This window comes from Diabrotica virgifera, chromosome 3 (assembly GCF_917563875.1).
Source record: "Diabrotica virgifera virgifera chromosome 3, PGI_DIABVI_V3a".
NCBI lineage: Eukaryota > Metazoa > Arthropoda > Insecta > Coleoptera > Chrysomelidae > Diabrotica > Diabrotica virgifera.
The window spans coordinates 65,154,618-65,174,949 of NC_065445.1; the positions used below are offsets into that span (position 1 = coordinate 65,154,618).

The 20,332-nt window shown below is 33.4% G+C and overlaps 1 protein-coding gene across 1 annotated transcript in view; it reads right to left on the reverse strand.

Moving 5' to 3' along the window:
* The window catches only part of LOC114334452 (uncharacterized), a 75,528-nt gene that overhangs the window by 16,054 nt on the left and 39,142 nt on the right, over positions 1–20,332 (reverse strand). Inside the window, exons 7-9 of the mRNA XM_050647466.1 lie at positions 16,104–16,246; positions 16,036–16,039; positions 7,574–7,699 (exon numbers count right to left, since the gene is read on the reverse strand). Of these exons, the coding sequence (XP_050503423.1) occupies positions 7,574–7,699; positions 16,036–16,039; positions 16,104–16,246 (273 nt within the window). The remainder of the gene's footprint in view (positions 1–7,573; positions 7,700–16,035; positions 16,040–16,103; positions 16,247–20,332) is intronic.

Sequence of the window (20,332 nt, forward strand, 5' to 3'; positions counted from 1 at the left end):
GCCAACTTAGACTTTTATTTTTATCATAAGTAAATAAATGGCAATAAATTGTCCCAGTTACTTGCAGTCACGTCAGCTTTTTTCATGCTTCTCCAGTTTGGTTTAGCATAGCTAAAGATATTTCAACAGAGTTACTGCAGCTTACTTCAACATTATTTGAGTAAAATAGAGCTAAATCATAATTTAGTACAATATCAGTAGCCCATTTATCAGCAGACTGGTAGGACTTTATTGTTGACTATGTTGTATTATTGTTTTTTAAATTATCCCCACTGTTGTTTGATGTCTGTGGTGCTTAATTTTTTCAAATTTTCCATGGTATGCCTGTAAGCAATAAAAAAGAATTATAAACAAAGTTGCAGTGAAATGGTTCTTTTATCAAACCATTATAATCACTTATCGAAAAATATATAGTAATGTGCCAATTATATGTTTGCATTTACCTGAATTTCCAGTTTTACATGTACAATTACATAGGTACAAACATTTTTAATATCAATCATTTCAATTTACAATTATAATGGTTTTTGGTGGGGTTGTCCTTTCAAATTGCCCCTTAGAAGGCACAATCACTGCGGTTTTCCCACTAGATGATAATATTTCACAAGTAATAATACGGTTGGAATCTAAAATTGCTTTCCTTTCTACTAACTACTAAGGTTGTTTTTCTTTTAAAATGTGTTTAAAATATCCTTATCCTATCAAAAGTTGTCAACAACATAACCAAACATAACAAAGATCATCAGACAATGACAATTGACAGTAATTGATAGACGTCTCTTCTCATATTTGAAGATGTGGCAACAATGGATTTCCATAAGAACTTTAGCTCTTCCTAGAAAATTCCATTCGATCGAGAGAACGGTAGGCGAGCCGGCAGAGCATCGATCGAGTGGTAGAGGTGAGCGCGGATATCTCCGGAATGTTCCATAATAACTTTATCGCATATATTAAAGTTGTTACGACAACGATGTTACTTTAAGTTAGTTATAAGTTAGAATTTGTAAAGTAAACTTGTATAAATAAATAAAGACGTATAGTCCTGTCGCCAGGGGGGTACAACGGGCCTCCTTAATTCAGATGGACTTACCCAAGTTTTTTTTGTATATTTTGACCCGTAGAATACGAATTTTTTGGGTAACAGTTGATCCGGATGTCGATAAGATTTTTATAGACAAAGAACTTGAGGAATTACATAACAGCGATTTCTCGCAAAACAAAACATCTTTTTGTATTTTTTGGGTCATTTTAAGTAAAAAATATTCCTACAAGTTTTTTCGTAGAATGCATAGTTTTCGAGATAACCGCGGTTGAACTTTCAAAAAATCTAAAAATTGCAATTTTTGAACCCGAATAACTTTTGATTAAAAAATAAAGTAGCAATTCTGCTTACCGCATTTGAAAGTTCAAGTCAAATTATATCGGTTTTGATTATTTGCACTGCTAAAAATTAATTTTTTTATTCTTAAACAAAGCTATAAACACATAGTGTTTCCCGTGCCTAATACATGCGTTTTAACGCATGCTACGTAGAAATTGCCTCGCTTGCACTTGTAGCTACTCTACCTACTCGTTAGATTTTAAATGAGAAATCATTGAAAACATCACTCACGCACTAGGTTTTTATAGCTTTGTTTAACAATAAAATAATAAATTTTTAGCAATCCAAATAACCAAAACCGATATAATTTGACTTAAACTTTCAAATGCGGTAAGCAGAATTGCTACTTTATTTTTTAATCAAAAGTTATTCGGGTTCAAAACTTGCAATTTTTCGATTTTTTGAAAGTTCAACCGCGGTTATCTCGAAAACTATGCATCCTACGAAAAAACTTGTCAGAGCATTTTTTGCCTAGAATGACCCAAAAAGTACAAAAAGATGTTTTGTTTTGCGAGAAATCACTGTTATGTAATTCCTCAAGTTCTTTGTCTATAACAATCTTATCGACATCCGGATCAACTGTTACCCAAAAAATTCGTATTCTGCTGGTCAAAATATATAAAAAAAACTTGGGTAAGTCCATCTGAATTAAGGAGGCCGTTGTACCCCCCCTGGCGACAGGACTAGTATGTATATTTTAAGTATGAGTCCGGGTTGACATAATATCTAATTATTACAACAGTATTTTGTATTTAGCTTAAGTACATATGACTTAAAATAACTAATTACATGTTAACGATAATAGCGAGTATGAATATGCTAATATGAAAAAGTAGTTCGCGCATGTGCGTAAATAATTCTTCGGCGCGCGCACTTTGCGGTTCATCTAGTGATTGATAGTCTGAGAGCTAGATACATCACAGTATATAAATACGAACCGCTCGTTTCATTGTAATTGTAAGTTGTTATAGTAAACTTGTTACAATAGCTAAATAAATTATGGAATCCAATGGATGGATATTATCCCTATTGATAAGGCCCTGGGCAGCATATGACTCCCACGAGGTACGTGGGTTGCTAGGTTATAATTAAGTGTTCATATTGAGAGCCTCTCGCCTCTCGCCTTGATCACCTCTCTCAATGTGAAGACTTAATTATAATCTAGCAACCCACGTACCTCGTGGGAGACATAACCTAGGGCAGTGGCCGGCAAACTTTTTAACCAAAGAGCCAAATATGAACATTAGAGCAATTAAAAAAAATTGGGAGCCAAATTTGCTTGTTTAGCAATCTTTTATTACACTAAATAAACCTCTAGAGGGCCTAGTCGGTTAAGTTGGCGAGAAATGTTCCCAACGAAATTCCAAAAAACACATGTTCTAGGTACATCAAAAAGTATTCGACAAAAAAAATTTAAACCCCTAGCCCCATCCATACCCCCCAAAAAATTAAAACATGTTTTTTCTTTTTTTGGTAATATATTCGTTTCTAATCATCGTAAAAACTTCTATTTTCTTTCGTTTTGTAAGGTTTTATTTACTACAACACTGCATTTTTTACAAAATTTTTGGTGCAAAATCCATTTTTTTTAATGTTGATATGTACAATCGAAGGGAAAGAACAGCAAACGTGAGCTTTTTCAGCTCATCATAAGAATCAGGAATACTATTCCAAGCGTTGAAAATGATCATGTCTTCCTTCTCCAGGTGATTCAAAGCAGACCACTTGTGTTGTGAACATTTTTTTTTGTTCTCCAATATTTCCAATTTAGTCCATTCTTTCACGGTTTTTGCTCTAAATTTTAAAGAACCCCTTGGATTGACATGAAATTTGGCATACGCATAGCTTACATGCCAAAGAAAAAAAAGTGATATTGTGCCGATGTGTGCTTTTGCCCTGGGGGTAAGTCCAAATAAATAAAATATAAGTCCAAAATAAGTCCGGAAATGGATAAACTGACTAATTTTAAGTAACTTTTGTTCTATAGAGCTTTTTCGCCAAGTCAACACTTTTCGAGTTATTTACGAGTTATTTACGAAATATGTTTATTTTTCAACAAAATAACTACATTTTTAGACGATTTTTCGCAAATAAATCAAAAAGTAAGTATTTTGTCGAAAAAAAAACGTTCTTAGCAAAAACATAACCTGTAAAAAGTAAAAAAAAAAAAAATGGTGTACGCGTTAGGTCTCTTGACCTCGTAAAACCAGAGTTGTAGCCAACGAAAAATATATTCATATTCACCAAATTTCAAATAGAATATTTCGAAGTAAAATATCCAAAAAATTAAGCACTTTTTGGGGAAAACCCATTAAATATTTTTTAAAGTGTTTAAAAAAGCTTTATTTCTGTTTTTATAAAAAGTTTCTAGCATTAAATTTAAGCAAGTTACGCTCAAAATAAAGTTGCTCCCTTTTGTTATGGCAAAAAAATCGGGAAGACCACCAACTAATTAGCAACTTAAATGAAATTAATCGTTACCGCTTCACAAATTATTTTCCTTATGTTGTGTTTATATTATCTGTAAGTTTCGATTCAAAGTGCTTATTGTGGAAAAAGTTTGGTTTTAAAGTAAAATTTTAAAAAATTTTAATTTTGAAAAATAAGCTTTTTTTCAAAATAACTTACAAATTGTTAGAGATACCAAAAATCTCGAAAAATAAAAAAAGTCAGCATTGCTTTTCTGAATATCATGTATTTTTTTGTTCTTCTGTTAGACAAAAATTGATTTAGATTTGGTGTTTCTAAATTTGCATACATTAGTGATCAGTGACTCGTTCAACCCCTTTTAACTACAGCCCTTTCAAAAATAAGGACTTTGAACCGATGAAACGTACAGATCATATACACAATACATAGACGAGTCAAGAAACTTGTGAAGTCATAACGATTAAGTTCATTTGAGATAATAGTTAGGGGGTGATTTTCCCGATTTTTTTACCAAAAAAAAGGGACTAACTTTATTTTGAGCGTAACTTGTTTACGTTTGATGCTAGAAATTTTTTTTATAAAACAAAAATGAAGCTTTTTTTAAATATTTTAAATAAGTTGTAATAAGTTTTCCCCGAAATGTGCTTCATTTTTGGTTATTTCACGTTAAAATATTCCATTTGGAATTTGACGAATATGAACCTATTTTTAATTAGCTATAACTCTGCTTCTACTAGGTATACCAACGTGACATGTACACCATTTTTTTTAAAATTTTTTACAAGCTATACTTTTGCTACGAATGTTTTTTCGACAAAATACTTCTATTTGAGTTATTTGCAAAAAACCGTCTAAAAGCGTGGTTATTTTGTTGAAAAAATGAACATATTCACTGGCAAATAACTTGAAAAGTATTGACTTAGTGAAAAACTCTATAGAACAAAAGTTACTTAAAATTAGTCAGTTTATCAATTTCCGGACTTACTTTGAACGAATACTTTTTCACCCCCCAGAGGGGGTAAAAAGCACCCCGGGGCAAAAGCACATATCGGCAAAATATCACTTTTTTTCTTTGACTTGTTAGCTATGTGTATACCAAAATTCATGTCAATTCAAGCGGTTCTTTAAAATTTAGAGGTTTTTCAATATTTTACCGTTAAAGAACGTACTAATTCAACACAAAGACGTTCGAATTTAGAGCGCCATACCTCATTGCTCTTAAATTTAGAAATTGTATTTCAAAGCCATTACTGCCAATTTCAAAGCTAGAAAATTTCAACTCGGTTATCGTAGCATTAAGAGGATTTTTGACAAATTCTAAAGTTTGTAAGTTTGATAAAAGCTAATTTATCAGAATAAGATATAGGTAATGTTTTTCCTACTAAGTTTTTTCAAAGAAAATATTGCGCTTTCCGTGGATATTTCCGTGCCAGAGCCGCACCTAAGGAGCCAAAGAGCCACACGCGGCTTCGGAGCCGCACTTTGCCGACCACTGCCTCAGGGCCTTATCCATAGAGATTATATCCATCCTTTGGATTCCATAATTTATTTAACTATGTAAGACATTTAGTCAACTTTTAAAGGATTTTAACCTTTGTATTTTTGGGTGGCTTAGCATGTTAAGCTTGTAACACTGATGATGCTCAATCCGTAGAAAACGTTCTGTAATATCTGTGGCGTTTTTAAGGTTTTTTTTTTAATAAATATACCTTTTACTAAGAAAATTTTTTTACTAAATTTACTTGTAATTAATAGCATACAGCCAGTTACAGGAAATTCTTCCTTATGGATATTTATATGTAAAATAGAAATTGATGGCATCAGTATTGAACAAATAATGGACATTAGATACCTTATAATGAACTACACTGTCCAAATACCCACAACACAAAGACTACTAGAAACTACATAAATGAAAGTACCTACTGAGAAGAATTACAGGAAATACGCTGAGAGATCGAAAGAGGAGTGAAGCCATTGGAAGCCAATGGAATAACCGTATAAGTAGAATGGAGGAGACACGTGTAGCCAAAATGGCAAGAGATAAATCATCAATCGATAGAAGAAGTATCGGCCCACCGCTAAAAGATGGAGTGACAACCTTCCATGGAGATATCAATTCGCCAATAAGCAAGCACAACTGCTTATAGAGAGGAAGAAGAAGAAGAAACATTCTACAGCGTATATTCACTAAAGCTCTATATCTCCATGCTTACAAACTCCAATTGACACAAGAATCGAAGCTCAATACTTCAAACAATCATTTCGAGCAAAGTCATCATAAGCTATGAATATTTTCACCTCGATGGCTTTGTTAATGGCCAAAATTTTCGCAATTGGGGGATTGAGAACCTACATGTGACTGTCGAAAATAAAGCGTATCACTGTATGGTGCGGATGGTGGCGATGTTATTAATAACGATAAGGAAAAGTAGAAAACCCAGTACTGAACCTTGTGGTACCCCCCATACAATGTTTTTGAGACTAGAGTTTGTATCATTTGCTCTAACCAGTTGTTTCCTATTATCCAAGCATGATTTGAACCAATTTATAGAAATGTCTCGAATTCCGTAGAAATTTAGTTTTTTTTATCAAAATGTCCTGTTTTACACAATCAAAAACTTTGGTATAGTCACAAGAAACAGTGGCAGTGTAAAGATTATTAGACACTTACTCCATGGACGTCAGTTGCAATGCGGGGATAAGCTCTCCGAGATTGGTCACTTGGGGCAGAGAGAAGCAGGCCTACGCCTCTCTGATGATGACTCCAAATAGAGTCGAAAATCGTCCATTTAGAGTGCTGGCTTGCGCTCTCTGTTCTAAGCGAAAAATAAGACAGTTTTGCCTTCGCATTGCAACTGAGTAAAAATGGTATACATTTTTATTTCATTTTATATTGGTTTTATTCCTTTGAGTAACTAGGTCCATTTTCCGTTGGAATTTACCAGCTGAACAGACGGGGTCGTGAATTGTAAGTTTTTTGAATTCCCTCTTGTCTTCTTCGCTTCAGCATCCATCTGGCTTGCAATTTTTAGAAGCCATGGAGGTGTTATCAGGAAAATGGTCCAATAAGTTTTCAATTAAATATCTTTTAGGAATATTTTTAATATTTTTTAATATTTTTAATACTTCTATTAGGTTGAAAACTTTAAAACTTTGACTTTCAGTTACCAGATGTCGTTAGACACCTACTTAATGGACGTCAGTTGCAATGCGGGGATAAGCTCTCGGAGATTGGTCACTTGGGGTAGAGAGCAGCAGGCCTACACCTCTCTGATGATGACTAAAATAGAGTCGAAAATCGTCTATTTAGATTGATGGCTTGCGCTCTCTGTTCTAAGTAAAAAATAAGACAGTTTTGCCTTCGCATTGCAACTGAATAAAAATTTTATACATTTTTATTTCATTAAAGATTATTGTTCATTGCTTGATAAACCTCATGTAGTACAGAAAACTTTTTGTAATACAATGTTGTTTTCAATGAGAAAGGACACAGGTCACATTTTATGCTATTTATGGAGAAAATTCAACGCTGCTCAATGAAATTCACGAAAAAATTTGACAAAACAGTGCGTATGTGTCAGGAAAGCCATGACCATTGCCTGTTGTGCTGTTCTATACATAACCCGATCACAAGTACTTTATGATTCAATAAAAAATTACAATCTAATGAAAAATACATTGTTTTCTATTATATTGAAATCTTTCCTAAATTTTGGGACACCCTTTATAAATAAAATTAAACTTATTTTTTTTAAGTACCTGTAGCTTTCGGCAAATGAGGTTGTTTGCCCATCCACTCCATTAACGCCTGAACATCTTCTTTCTTTAGCTTTTCATCTCTTCTGTAAACTTCTTCTACAGCTATCTCATTAAACTGCATATTTGCTTACTATAGGACCAGGCATCAAACTGACTAATTACACAACACGAAAACAACCGTTTATTAATTTGTAAAATAACCATTAAATTTGTATACAAAAGAACATTGACATTAAAAAAAACCTGAATTGTTTCAAAACCTAATTATAATATCATCAAGCTTAAAATAAGTAAATATACTTATTAGTGCGAAATAATGTATAGCGATATTATCAAGGTTTAAATAGACCAGGGCATTTAGCACAAAATAAATAAATTTTTAAATACAGCCCTAGAGACTTACAACTTTTTGCATTGTGTTCAGGATAATGTCAGGATAACAGTCTACTACAGAAAAATAAGTGGAAATGCATAGTTGCATTTTAAAGTGCATAGTTGCATTTTAAAGTGCATAAAATGCATCTAAAATTCGATAAACATGTCAAAATAAGTGTATTGAGGGCCAGGTTTTGTTACTCGGGGGGTTTTTGAGGTCGCTGAAGACGAATATGCCATCAGAACCGATCGTCGGAGCACTTGTGCCCAGGTTCACTGTTGAGGCATGTCATCTGAAGCTTCGAGGGTTGACGGCACTAAATTGATGCAAATAAATTACTCGAGAGTTTTTGGGGTCGCTGAGCAACAATACGCCATTAGAAAAGACACCCTGGTGCCCAAAACCCTAAAAACTCCAGAAGATAACATGCCTTAGAGTGACCTTGGGCACGAGGTGGTCGGGCGGTAGAGCTTCACGATACGATACAACAATCGTATCGAGTATAGATATCGACAATACATTCTTATAAAAATATCGTATTGATATTGATTTCGATGCGATATTGATACAATACTCAATGAAATATCGACATAAAAAGGATTATACATCTGAGCTGTGTAGGCTCGCTATGCCCACTTTTGCATTCTCGGCAAATGGACATTATTCTAAAAATATTACGAATATTTCTTATAACTTATAGATTCTTATAAAAATTGAATATGGCTGAATGCTTTTTTGAAATGTTTGAAAGTCAACTAATACTTAGATACTAATACTAATTCTGTATTGTTTAAAAACTACTTTTGAAAAGATAGGGAAACCCCCGGAGATTCGGAATAAATCGCAATTCAGTATTTGTTGAAACAATTTTTGCGTCATTATGACTCACTTCCATAATATTGCCACAAATGCCACATGATATAATCAGTGTAAGCATAACAGTCATTTACTCACTCTCAAGAGTTTCAAATTCAGGCACTCAAGTGTAATACCGCATTTACACTCAGTCCTGTTGGACAGGGAATTGGGCAGGAAAGTGGGCAGCGTGAATGTGTAAATAGCTCACTCGCGCTGCCGCTCCTCATGCTACTGCCATTGCACGGCGGTCCCCAATAAGTCGGTTTTTGACGGAAGTTAAAGGAGAGGCAGCGTGAATGCGAATGAGTATATAGTCATGAGGATATTGCCGACATTGGTGAGGACTGGTGTAAACACTTCACTCGTGTCGATATCGTATTTCGGGAAATATTTCCGACAGCGGCATTAGCAGTGGCAAAGGCTGAGTTCCGGCATAAAATTAACAGCTGATGCTTGAGTTGCAGATCACTTATACTTTTATGTAAATAATGATTCCACAAAATATAATCAAACAACTGTGGCGTTTTAGTTTTTTCTCGATATCGATATTTTCAATATTATCGAGGGAAGCGTATCGACAATACAAGAGTATTGTATTGATTTCAGATAATGAGTATCGTATCGACATTAATATTGCTAAGGTATGTATTGTATCGGTATCGTATTGGTTTTCGATACGATATCAATACAATATCGATACTTTTATCGAATATCGTGAAACTCTATCGGGGGGTCGGTCCTAATGGAGTATTCGTATTTAGTTACCCCAAAAACCGCCTAGTAGTCTATTTGCATGCATTCAACGCCGAAAACGTTTTAAACTCTTAAAGATTACGTACCTTAGCAGTGACTGCGAGCAAGAGGTGTTCTAGGGGTCAGTTGTGATGGCGTATTCTTATTTAGTAACCCCTAAAACACAACGTGTAATCCTTGCACCAATTTAGTCTCGAAATCGCTCAAAACTCCAGAAGATAACGTGACCCTAGACACACGGTGTTATGGGTGTCGGTTCAGATAGCGTATTCGTTTTTAGCAACCCTAAAAATCACCCGAGTAATCTATTTGCATCAATTTAATTCCGAAAATCCTAGCAACTCTAGAAGATGACGTACCTTAGCAGTAACACTGAGCACCAGGTGCTCCAGGGAGTCGGTTCTGATGACTTATTCGTGTTCAGTGACTCTAAAAACCTCCAAGTAATCTCACAGGCAACCAAGTGATGTCAATAACGTCGAGGAAACGTCAGTTTTTGGTTGAATATATACACGTGTTTGAACATTACGTCGTAGAAACGTCTTTTGTAGGTGATTTTAAATACGTAAGATTAATGACGTTAAAATACGTTTAAAAACACGTTTCCATTTGTTAGCCTAAGTCTGACGTCACAAAATTGGGAGGAGCGTAAAGACTTAGTAATGCTTATGACTCCAAACAGTTGCAATAATAAATTCTTCATATATTGTTTACATGCTTTGTGTGGTAAAATAAGACTTTTTATTTAGATATTTAGTTGAAGAAACGTGTTAATTAAGAGGTTTTTGTTCGTTTTTTCAAGTGGGTTAGTTCAATGCAATAGTTCTTCGTGAAAACTGTTTGAGGTTATGTTATTTGTTTTGTTTTGGTGTTTATTTTCTGTTAATGAACTAATTATGTGTTATCGTAGTAATTGCACAAGAACTCTAAAATTCTATATTAACTTTAGAGATCGAGTGCAATTTGTTGCGATTATTTCATGAATAAAACTGTTCAAAACCAAAATTTTATTGTCATTTATTTATGTACCTAAGTACAAATTAGTACAATTAAAGACACAGTTGTTATAAATATTTTACGGTTGAATGTCATCACTTTTATAATTTTTAAAACATTAATTGTCATTAATGTCACTGAATGTATTTTTTCATAGCAACGAAGGGCATCTGACGTAATATACTTGACGACGGAAAATTATCAAAAATTATCACTAGTAATACCACTAGAGGTCAAATTATTTCCGGAAATTTTTTTGAGATCATGAATATTTTGAAAATTTCCCGAGTCGCAGACGAGGGAAATTTTCTGAAAATATTCATGATCAAAAAAAAATTTCCGGATATTAATTTGACTTCGCGTGGTATTCGGTAAGAAAATTCCACACCAAATTTGCATTTGAAAATCCAAAGCTGCATGAACAGATTAATAGCGCGCCATAGCTTTGTCAGCAATTATTTAGGCTTTCAAATTCGTAATTTCTACTCATTGTAGTTGCATGGGAATACCATTTCAAGATAGAAAATAGTATATTCTTCAATTTTACATAAGTTTTGAGTAACTACAAGTGATAGAAAATGAATCAAAACTAAATTATGTAAACAAATAAAAACCAGTCTGTCAAAAATATTCTGTTATTGTAAACGTCAAAAAATTTCCACTATAATTCGCTGTTGGGTACCCCACGAGCAAAAAATTTCCGATAAAATACCTCCGTTGCCATGGTGATCTGTCAAAATAACGTATTTTGATTGGTTCAAAATTACAGGTGTGGAATTTTCAGTTTAATTTTTATTTATGTAGCTTTCTATTGGTCAGAATCTCCTATGAATGAAATAATCGAGTTTAATTAAATTAATTTGTTAATAAATTATTTATTAGTTTATATGTTGTTTCAGTTATGACACAGTAAGTACGTCGAACCCGCTTATTGGAATGGACTTCGTGCCGAGCAAAATTATTCCTATAACCGGGATATTCTAATAACCGATCATTGGTGCCTAGTATAAACGTTTCGGGACCTCAAATTTCTATTCCCTATACCGGGATATTCCTTTAACCGGTATTCTAATAAGCGGGATCGACTGTATACCTAAGTATATAAAAAGTGAGAATTCTATATTTGTTGAATTGGGGGTATTGTAATTCTATACATTTTAGATAGTCTCCTATTTGGTTTTACTTTCAGCCTATGGGCTAAATTTAAAATAGTTAAATGAAAAATTGCAATACCAACAATGCCCATACGAATTGTTGTGTATTTTTAAAACCATAAAATGAAAAATAATCTAAAAACGGCATATAAACTACGTTATTGATATCACGTAGGTTAAAACGTGATAAAAATGACGTCAATTGTGGTGTGACAAATTCACGTGACATTCGACGTCGAAAAAACGTGATAAACTGACGTGGTTTGGTGATAAATATGACGTCTTTTCAACGTTTTGTAAAGGTTATTTGTCTGGGCTGTATCAATTTAGTGTCGATAACCCTCGAACTTCCAGATAACGTGCCGCCTTAGCAATGACCCTGGACACCAGGTGTCACACATGTGCTTATTTTGACGTTTCTTCCCTATTGGATGCATTTTATGTACTTTAAAATGCAACTACGCAGTTCCACACATTTTTCTACAGGGGACTTTTTTCCTGACATCATCCTGAACATAATTCAAAAAGTTGCAAATTTCTAGGTGCTGTATTTAAAAATCGATTTATTCCGGTGTTTTAGTGCTAAAGGCCCTGGTCTATAATACAACTTAGAATATCATTAATATTCTTTTATTTTTAAAATTTCCATAAATTACCTTTTTATTGCAATCTTCTTTTGATATAATATTATGGCAAAAGATAAATGTCTACCAAATCGAGGATGTTTGTATTTAGAATGATATGGCTTATAAATTTAATGTTATGTCAACGAAAGACTTCCTTTGATCCTGGTCATAATTGAGGCTATGGGTACAATAACGGATTAACCCCAATATCAACAAATGCAAAAAGGGGGTTGAAAAAAAACACGAAATTTAGTGAATGTCCAATAATCTTGTTTAAGACATTTTTTTGATAAAATCAATTGATATAAAAAAGTTACTTTTTAATGAAATTGTTCCATCATTTGAGATAAAGGCTTAATTCGATTTTTAATGTTGTTGATTAGTTGATTTACTTTGCACTTAAAATATTTTCAGATATTTAGGGAAAAGGCGCAAAATGTCTTCTGTCAATATTTCCAATGTATTCATTTTTTTCGAATTAACTTCATTTTTCAGAGAAAACTAATAATGTACTAAAGTATTTTTGAATAATTTAAAAGCAGAATGAAAGATTACGTTCTTACTGAGGGCCGAAAGTCCCTTAGAATAAATAAAAAAATTATATTGAATGAAATATTTGTAAAATAAAAATATATACCATTTTTATTCAGTTGAAATGCGAAGGCAAAACAATCTTACTTTTCAATTAGAATACGGAGTCCCTTGAATCGCGATTTTCGGCTCTTATTGGAGCTTTCATCGGAAAGAACGTAGGCACTGTTCTCCATATTTTAACTGATTCGCATCGAGAGGTTTTCCCACCCATTGCAACTGAAATGATGATAGTAGGTGGCTAGCGCCATCTGGCATTGAAAGACGAAGTAGTTTTCAATCCTAATAGTAAATTATTAATATTGAAAATATTAAAAATATTACTAAAAGATTTTTAAATTGAAAACTTATTGGTACACTTTCCTGGTGACACCTCCAAGACTTCTACAATTTGCAAGTCAAATGGATGCTACAGTGCCTACGTTTTTTCCGATGAAGGCTCCAATAAGAGCCGAAAATCGCGATTCAAGGGACTGGACTGCACTCCGTATTCTAATTGAAAAGTAAGATTGTTTTGCCTTCGCATTGCAACTGAATAAAAATGGTATACATTTTTATTTTTATTTTTTATTTTTTAGTCGTATTAATCCGTAGAGTAACTAGGTGCATTTTTCCGTTGGAACTTTACCAGCTGCAGACGGGGGATGTGAATTGCATAGTGTAGAATTCCTTCCCTCTCGTCTTCACTGCAGCATCCATTTGACTTGCAAATTGTAGAAGTCTTGGAGGTGTCACCAGGAAAGTGTACCAATAAGTGTTCAATTTAAAAATCTTTTAGTAATATTTTTAATATTTTCAATATTAATAATTTACTACTAGGATTGAAAACTACTTCGCCGAAATATTTGTAATTTAAAATCACACTAAATTTTCTCTTTTATTTTCACTTCTGTAGCTTATTAAAATAACATTATAGAAGTTTTCAGGGACTTTCGGCCCTTAACAATAATGTACCTAATCTTTCATTCTCAGTGGCGTACTGATAGATCAGCGGGCCCTGTTTCCAGTTGGGATGCAGGCCCGCCTGCCCAATAAAACCACACATTGTATATCAAAAGTTTTTAATAAACATTGAATACAAATCATCATATATCATAAAATGTATCATAATTTTTTTATAAAAACTCAAGCTAATTTATAGTTCATTTTACTTACGGTTGTTGCTCCAAATTTTGAAGAACCGTTTGGATTGATATGAAATTTGGCATAAACATAGCTAACATGTCACAGAAAAAAGGTGATATTGTGCCGATGTGTGATTTTGTCCAGGGGGTGAGTTTCTTCCCTTCTCGAGGGTGAAAAAACACACGTTCAAGATAAGTCCGGAATTATATAAACTAACTAATTCTAAGCAACTTTAGTTCCATAGTTTGTTTTCACTAAGTCAATACTTTTTGAGTTATTTGCGAGTGAATATGTTCATTTTTCAACAAAAAAAACTACGTTTCTAGAGGGTTTTTCGAAAATAAATCAAAAAGTCCTCTGTAGACCCAGTAGGAGCAGAGTCGTAGGTAATGAAAAATAGATTCTTATTCGTCAAATTCCAAATCGAATATTTTAACTCGTCACACCTTTTTTGAAGTGTTTAGAAAGCTGAATATCTGTTTTTCTTTAAAAGTTTCTAGCATCAAAAGTAAACAAGTTACGCTCAAAACAAAGTTGGTCATTTCTCTTGGTAAAAAAAATCGTAAAAATAACCACCTAATTAGCATCTCAAATGAAACTAATCGTTACCGCTTCACAAGTTACTTGACTTACCTATGTATTGTTTATATGATCTGTAAGTTTTATCGGTTCAAAGTTCTCATTTTTGAAAAAAATTGGTTGAGTAAAAATTGTTTTTTAATTATGAAAATTTTTTTAAATAACTTAAAAATTATTGGTGATATCAAAAATCTCAAGTAGTAAAATAATATGGTATTGTAAATATTTTGGACTTTTTGTTTTCCTGAAGACAAAAATTAGTTAAGGTATGTCTATTCAAAATTTGTATACGCTCGTGATTAGTGACTCGTTTAGCCACTTTACCACAGCCATTTCCATTTAACTACAGCCTTTTCAAAAATAAGCACTATCAACCAATGAATCTTACAGATCTTATAAAAAATACATAAGTAAAGTAATTTGTGAAGCGGTAACGATTAATTTCATTTCGCATTTTTCAATTTTTCGACCAACATTATTTTGTTTGTAACTTACTTACTTTTCATGTTAGGAACTTTTTTAAGAAAGAAAAACAAAGTTTTTTTAAATAATTTCAAAAACGTTGAAATCAGTCTTTCCGCGAAAATTTATTGATTTTTTGGATATTTGCTAGAACTTACTTTTTATTAGCTATAACTCTGCTGCTATATACGGGTCTACAGACTTTATATAATACTCCACTTTTTTCACTTATCAACTACATTTTTGCTAATAGTATTTTTTTAATAAAATACTTCTTGAGTTTTTTTGCGAAAAAGCGCCTGAAAATGTGTTTTTTGTAGAAAAATAAATATTTGCACTCGCAATTAACTCGAAAAGCATTGACTTAGTGAAAAAACAATATAGAAAAAAAGTTGATTAGAATTAGTTAGTTCATCCAATTCAGGACTTATTTTGAACGTATATTTTTTCACCCCGAGAAGGAGCGAAAGTCATCCCCTGGGTAACAGCACACATCGGCACAATATCTCGTTTTTTCTTTGACATTATTAGCAATGTGTATGCCAAATTTCATGTCTATCCAAGCCGTTCTTTAAATTTTTTTGGTTTGAAGGTTTTGCAATATTTTACCGTGAGTGAATGGAGTATTAAAGCAGTAAATTAATATTAATCCTATCGTTTTTTTCATCGTAATGATACATATCAGACATCGTATCATGTACCTACCTCAATAACAAAGTGTAAATAAAAATAATATACCAAACAATACAGCAAAATATTTTCCTGCGACTCAATTCTTATTGTGTGAAAAGGATAGGTGCGTCAAAACTACCGCACGAGAAAACCCTCGCACGTTCAAAATTCTTATAATGTGAAACAGCCCTTAGTATTATATTCCCAAATTATACATAGAAATAAGAATACAAGAATAAAAACAACCGTTTAATTTAAAAATACACTCACAATCCTAATTTTCAAACAAACATATAAACCAGATATCAAAAAATAATAAATAAAATAACTTAGTCCACTTCTAGTTTTTTGAAGCTTCCTTCTACACCGAATAAGTCTCCAGCGTTCTTTGGCTTTCCTTGTCTTTTGGATTCATCAACTACTTGATTAGTCAGATGGGCAATAACATCTGGGTTGTCCATAATTTTACACCTGTATTTCTCTACAAAGTAGAGAAAGTAAATAAATTTATCTTTGTCAGACATCACAAATACACATAATAAAAATTAGGTACGTATAGGGTGAAAATTTGAAAGCCTTTTTACGTAAAAATATGCATTTCTGTAAAAATAATATGTAAAATGAGAAAGACAAGTCAATTTTCATTTCAGAGTAATTTCAGGCAAATACTGAAAATTTTACTTTCAATACTTCCACAAAATTTATTACAAATTAATGTCACTACATATGTTTCGACAGAGTGCCTTTATCAAGTGATTAACCTATCATAGCATGTTACATACATTAAATAAATTCCTATGTCAAAAAATAACTTTGAGATAGAATTGAATATCATTAAACTAATAGCAGTAAAAAATGGATACAACGAACAAATAATAAACAAAATTTTAAACCAAAAACCACACAAGAAAGTCCTGAAATTAGTCTTTCCACCAACAGAGAAAGATCCAGTACCTTCTGCTCGATTACATATACAGACAGGCAAAATATCAACTAAAATATCCAAACACATAAAAAAGAAAGGAATAACACCATCTATCAGGACAAATAACAATTTAAGCAACTATATTAAGAAAAACAAGAGCCAAAAGAAAAAGCACTTTCACAATGGTGTATACAAACTTATGTGGTGACTGCTCAAAAACTTATATCGGTCAAACTGGTAGAACCTTTAACAAACGTATGGTAGAATACAGGGCTCCCAATAATTAAAAAACAGATTCTACGTACGCACTTCACCTTACACTCAACGAGAAAGGTAGGTACGTAATATTAATAAAAATGTTAATTCAGACAACAAAAGCAATACTTAAAATTTGTCCAATTCTTGGTTTTATTGGAACAACAAAGCGATGTTCATCAATTTATTATTTTCATTAGTTGATTCAATGTGTTACGTTTATTGAATTGATGTTGAATTTATTATTTATACCATAATATCACTTTATTAATATTACGAAAAGTGTTCATTGAATTAACGAACATTGTTCATATAAAACTCACCAACCCGTCTAGCCAGCGTGGTGTTTTAAAGCTACTCATCCTTCCAACTACATAGAAATGGCGAATACTAAAACGAACGGATATGGTCCCCAGGTGGGTACGGTATGTTATGCCAAGTCCCACACCCAGAAAAGGGTCTGCCTCGTGGAACGATGAGGACAGAAGATAACCTAGAAGAGTTGCAAGAAGAACTTATGACCATAAAATGGGACGTAGTAGGCTTATGCGAGACAAGGCTTAAAGGCGAAGAAACGACTCTACTAAAATCAGGGCACACTTTGTACCAATACAATTCAGGAACTAACCAAGGTATAGGAGGCGTAGGCTTTTTGGTACATAAAAGAATTGAAAACTTGGTAACTAATTCCAAGCGATTTCTAATAGAGTTATCTATCTGGTAATAAAACTAAATTGTAGATACAGCATTCAAATAATCCATTGTTATGCGCCAACTTCTTCTGCAGATGATGAAGAGGTAGAACAACTTTATGAAGACATTACAAGAGCCAGAAACCTAGAGAAAACATATTACGTAATAATTACGGGAGATTTCAATGCTAAAATAGGAAAGAACGAAAATAACAACGACAACGAATATATTGGAAATTTTGGACTGGGAAGTAGAAATCACAGGGGTGATATGCTCGCAAACTTCCTCAGCAAACAAAAGCTATTCTGCTTAAACACATTCTACAAGAAAAAGATGCAGAGAAAATGGACGTGGCACAGCCCAGACGGCAAAGTAAAGAATGGAATTGACTTTATACTCTCTAATTTCAAAAACATTGCTAAATATGTTACTGTACTAAATTCTGTCGACACTGGTAGTGACCATCGATTAGTTAGGGTGCGAATAGAAGTAAATACGAAATTCGATAGAAGAAAATTATTAACACAGGATAAATTACCAAACATAGAAGCACTCGAAATGAATCAAGAGGAATATCAAAGTGAACTAAAAAAGAAACTAGGACCTTTACCAGTATTCAACACGAAAGATATAAATGAAATAACACAAAAATTAACGAATGACATAACATCAACTACAAAAAAGATTTGTGGTAAAAATAAAAATCCGAGAAAAACGAAACTTAAACAAACAACACTGGATTTAATGGAAGAAAGAAGAAGAACATCTAAAGAATTACCAGAATATAAGGCTATCAACAATAAAGTTAAAAAGAGCATAAGGTCAGACTTGCGGGCTTATAAAACAAAACAAATATTGCAAACCATCGAAGGCAATAGCAACATGAGAGTATTGAAATCAAATTTAACTAAAGGAAAATCGAAGATAACTAAAATCAAAAACCAACAGGGGAATACGGTGACAGAAAAAACTCAAATACTGAAGGAAATACAAACGTTCTACAAGAATCTTTATACATCCACTATACAGAACCCCGGAACAGACCATAGAACAATTGTAAACGTCGGCTCGGAAACTCTCCCTAAAATAACTTCTTCGGAAATGTTAAAAATGGGTGGCAACACCGTTGTAGAGGTTGTGGAAGTCTTGCTGAATAGGTGTCTGATAGAGAAAAGAATACCCAATCTGTGGGAAAACGCCGAAATAATACTTTTACACAAGAAAGGAGACAATACTAATATTGAAAACTACAGGCCTATAAGTTTGTTGTCACATTTATACAAATTGCTAACAAGAATAATAACCAACCGCATAACACAACAACTTGATTTATATCAACCGGTTGAACAGGCGGGATTTCGAAAAGGGTTTGGTACTAACGATCACTTACAAACCGTCAGAACACTGGTAGAAAAAACCACAGAATATAATGTACCCTTACATATGGCATTTATTGACTTTCACAAGGCTTTCGATAGTATTGAAACCTGGTCCTTTTTGTCAGCCCTCATGGATGCTCGATTAGACTCACGGTACACTACACTCATTAAAAACATTTATGAACAGGCCACATTCCACATCAAAATCAATGAAGACCAAAAAACCGAAAAAATACGCCTTGGTAAAGGTATTAGACAAGGTGATACTATTTCAGCAAAACTTTTTACCTTAGCATTGGAAAATGTATTCAAACAGCTCGACTGGGAGGAAAAAGGTCTAAACATTGATGGTGTACATTTGAGTCATTTGAGGTTTGCGGACGACATAGTATTATTCAGTACATATATCAATGAACTGGAGCAAATGATGAAGGAACTAAACCAGCAGTCAAATAAAATAGGTCTCAAAATGAATCTTCAGAAAACAAAAATAATGAGTAATGTACAAACTAATCTTGTTATTGACAACGTCAGTCTTGAAAATGTAGACCACTATATATATCTTGGACATACCATTAAAATCGGCAAAGAAAACCAAATAGCCGAAATAAAAAGACGCATACAATTGTCTTGGGTAGCTTTCGGCAAGTTAAGCTTTATCTTGAAGAATAGAGATATACCAATGTGTCTAAAACGTAGAGTTTATGACAAATGTATCTTGCCTGTAAGTACATATGGACTGGAGACCATAGCCTTTACAAAGAAAACCTTAGAGCAGCTCAGTACAACTTAAAGAGCGATGGAGAGGGCCATGCTAGGGATTAGTTTGAGAGACAAAATTCGAAATATCGACATTCGTGAAAGAACAAAGATTACTGATGTCGCAGAACGTATAGCAAGGCTCAAGTGGCAATGGGTCGGACATGTTGCCCGAGATAATCCCGAAAAATGGACACAGAGACTAACAAACTGGAGACCAAGAGAGAACAGGCGATTAGTAGGCAGACCGCAGAAGAGGTGGGCAGATGATATCAAACAAGTCGCGGGCAAACAGTGGATGAGAATTGCCGAGAGAAGAAATCGATGGAAGCAAATGGAAGAGGCCTATGTCCAGCAGTGGACGAACACAGGCTGAAGAAGAAGAAGTTCATTGAACCAACAACGTCGTTAATTGACCGACAATTCAAATTAGTCGATACTATACGCTCTGAGCTTCGCTGGTGGCGCTCCTAGCGGATTACTAACTCAACTTTCACCGGTAATTTTTAAATTTATTTAATTGTTATCGCTTAACATTTACAACGCAAAAAAGTAA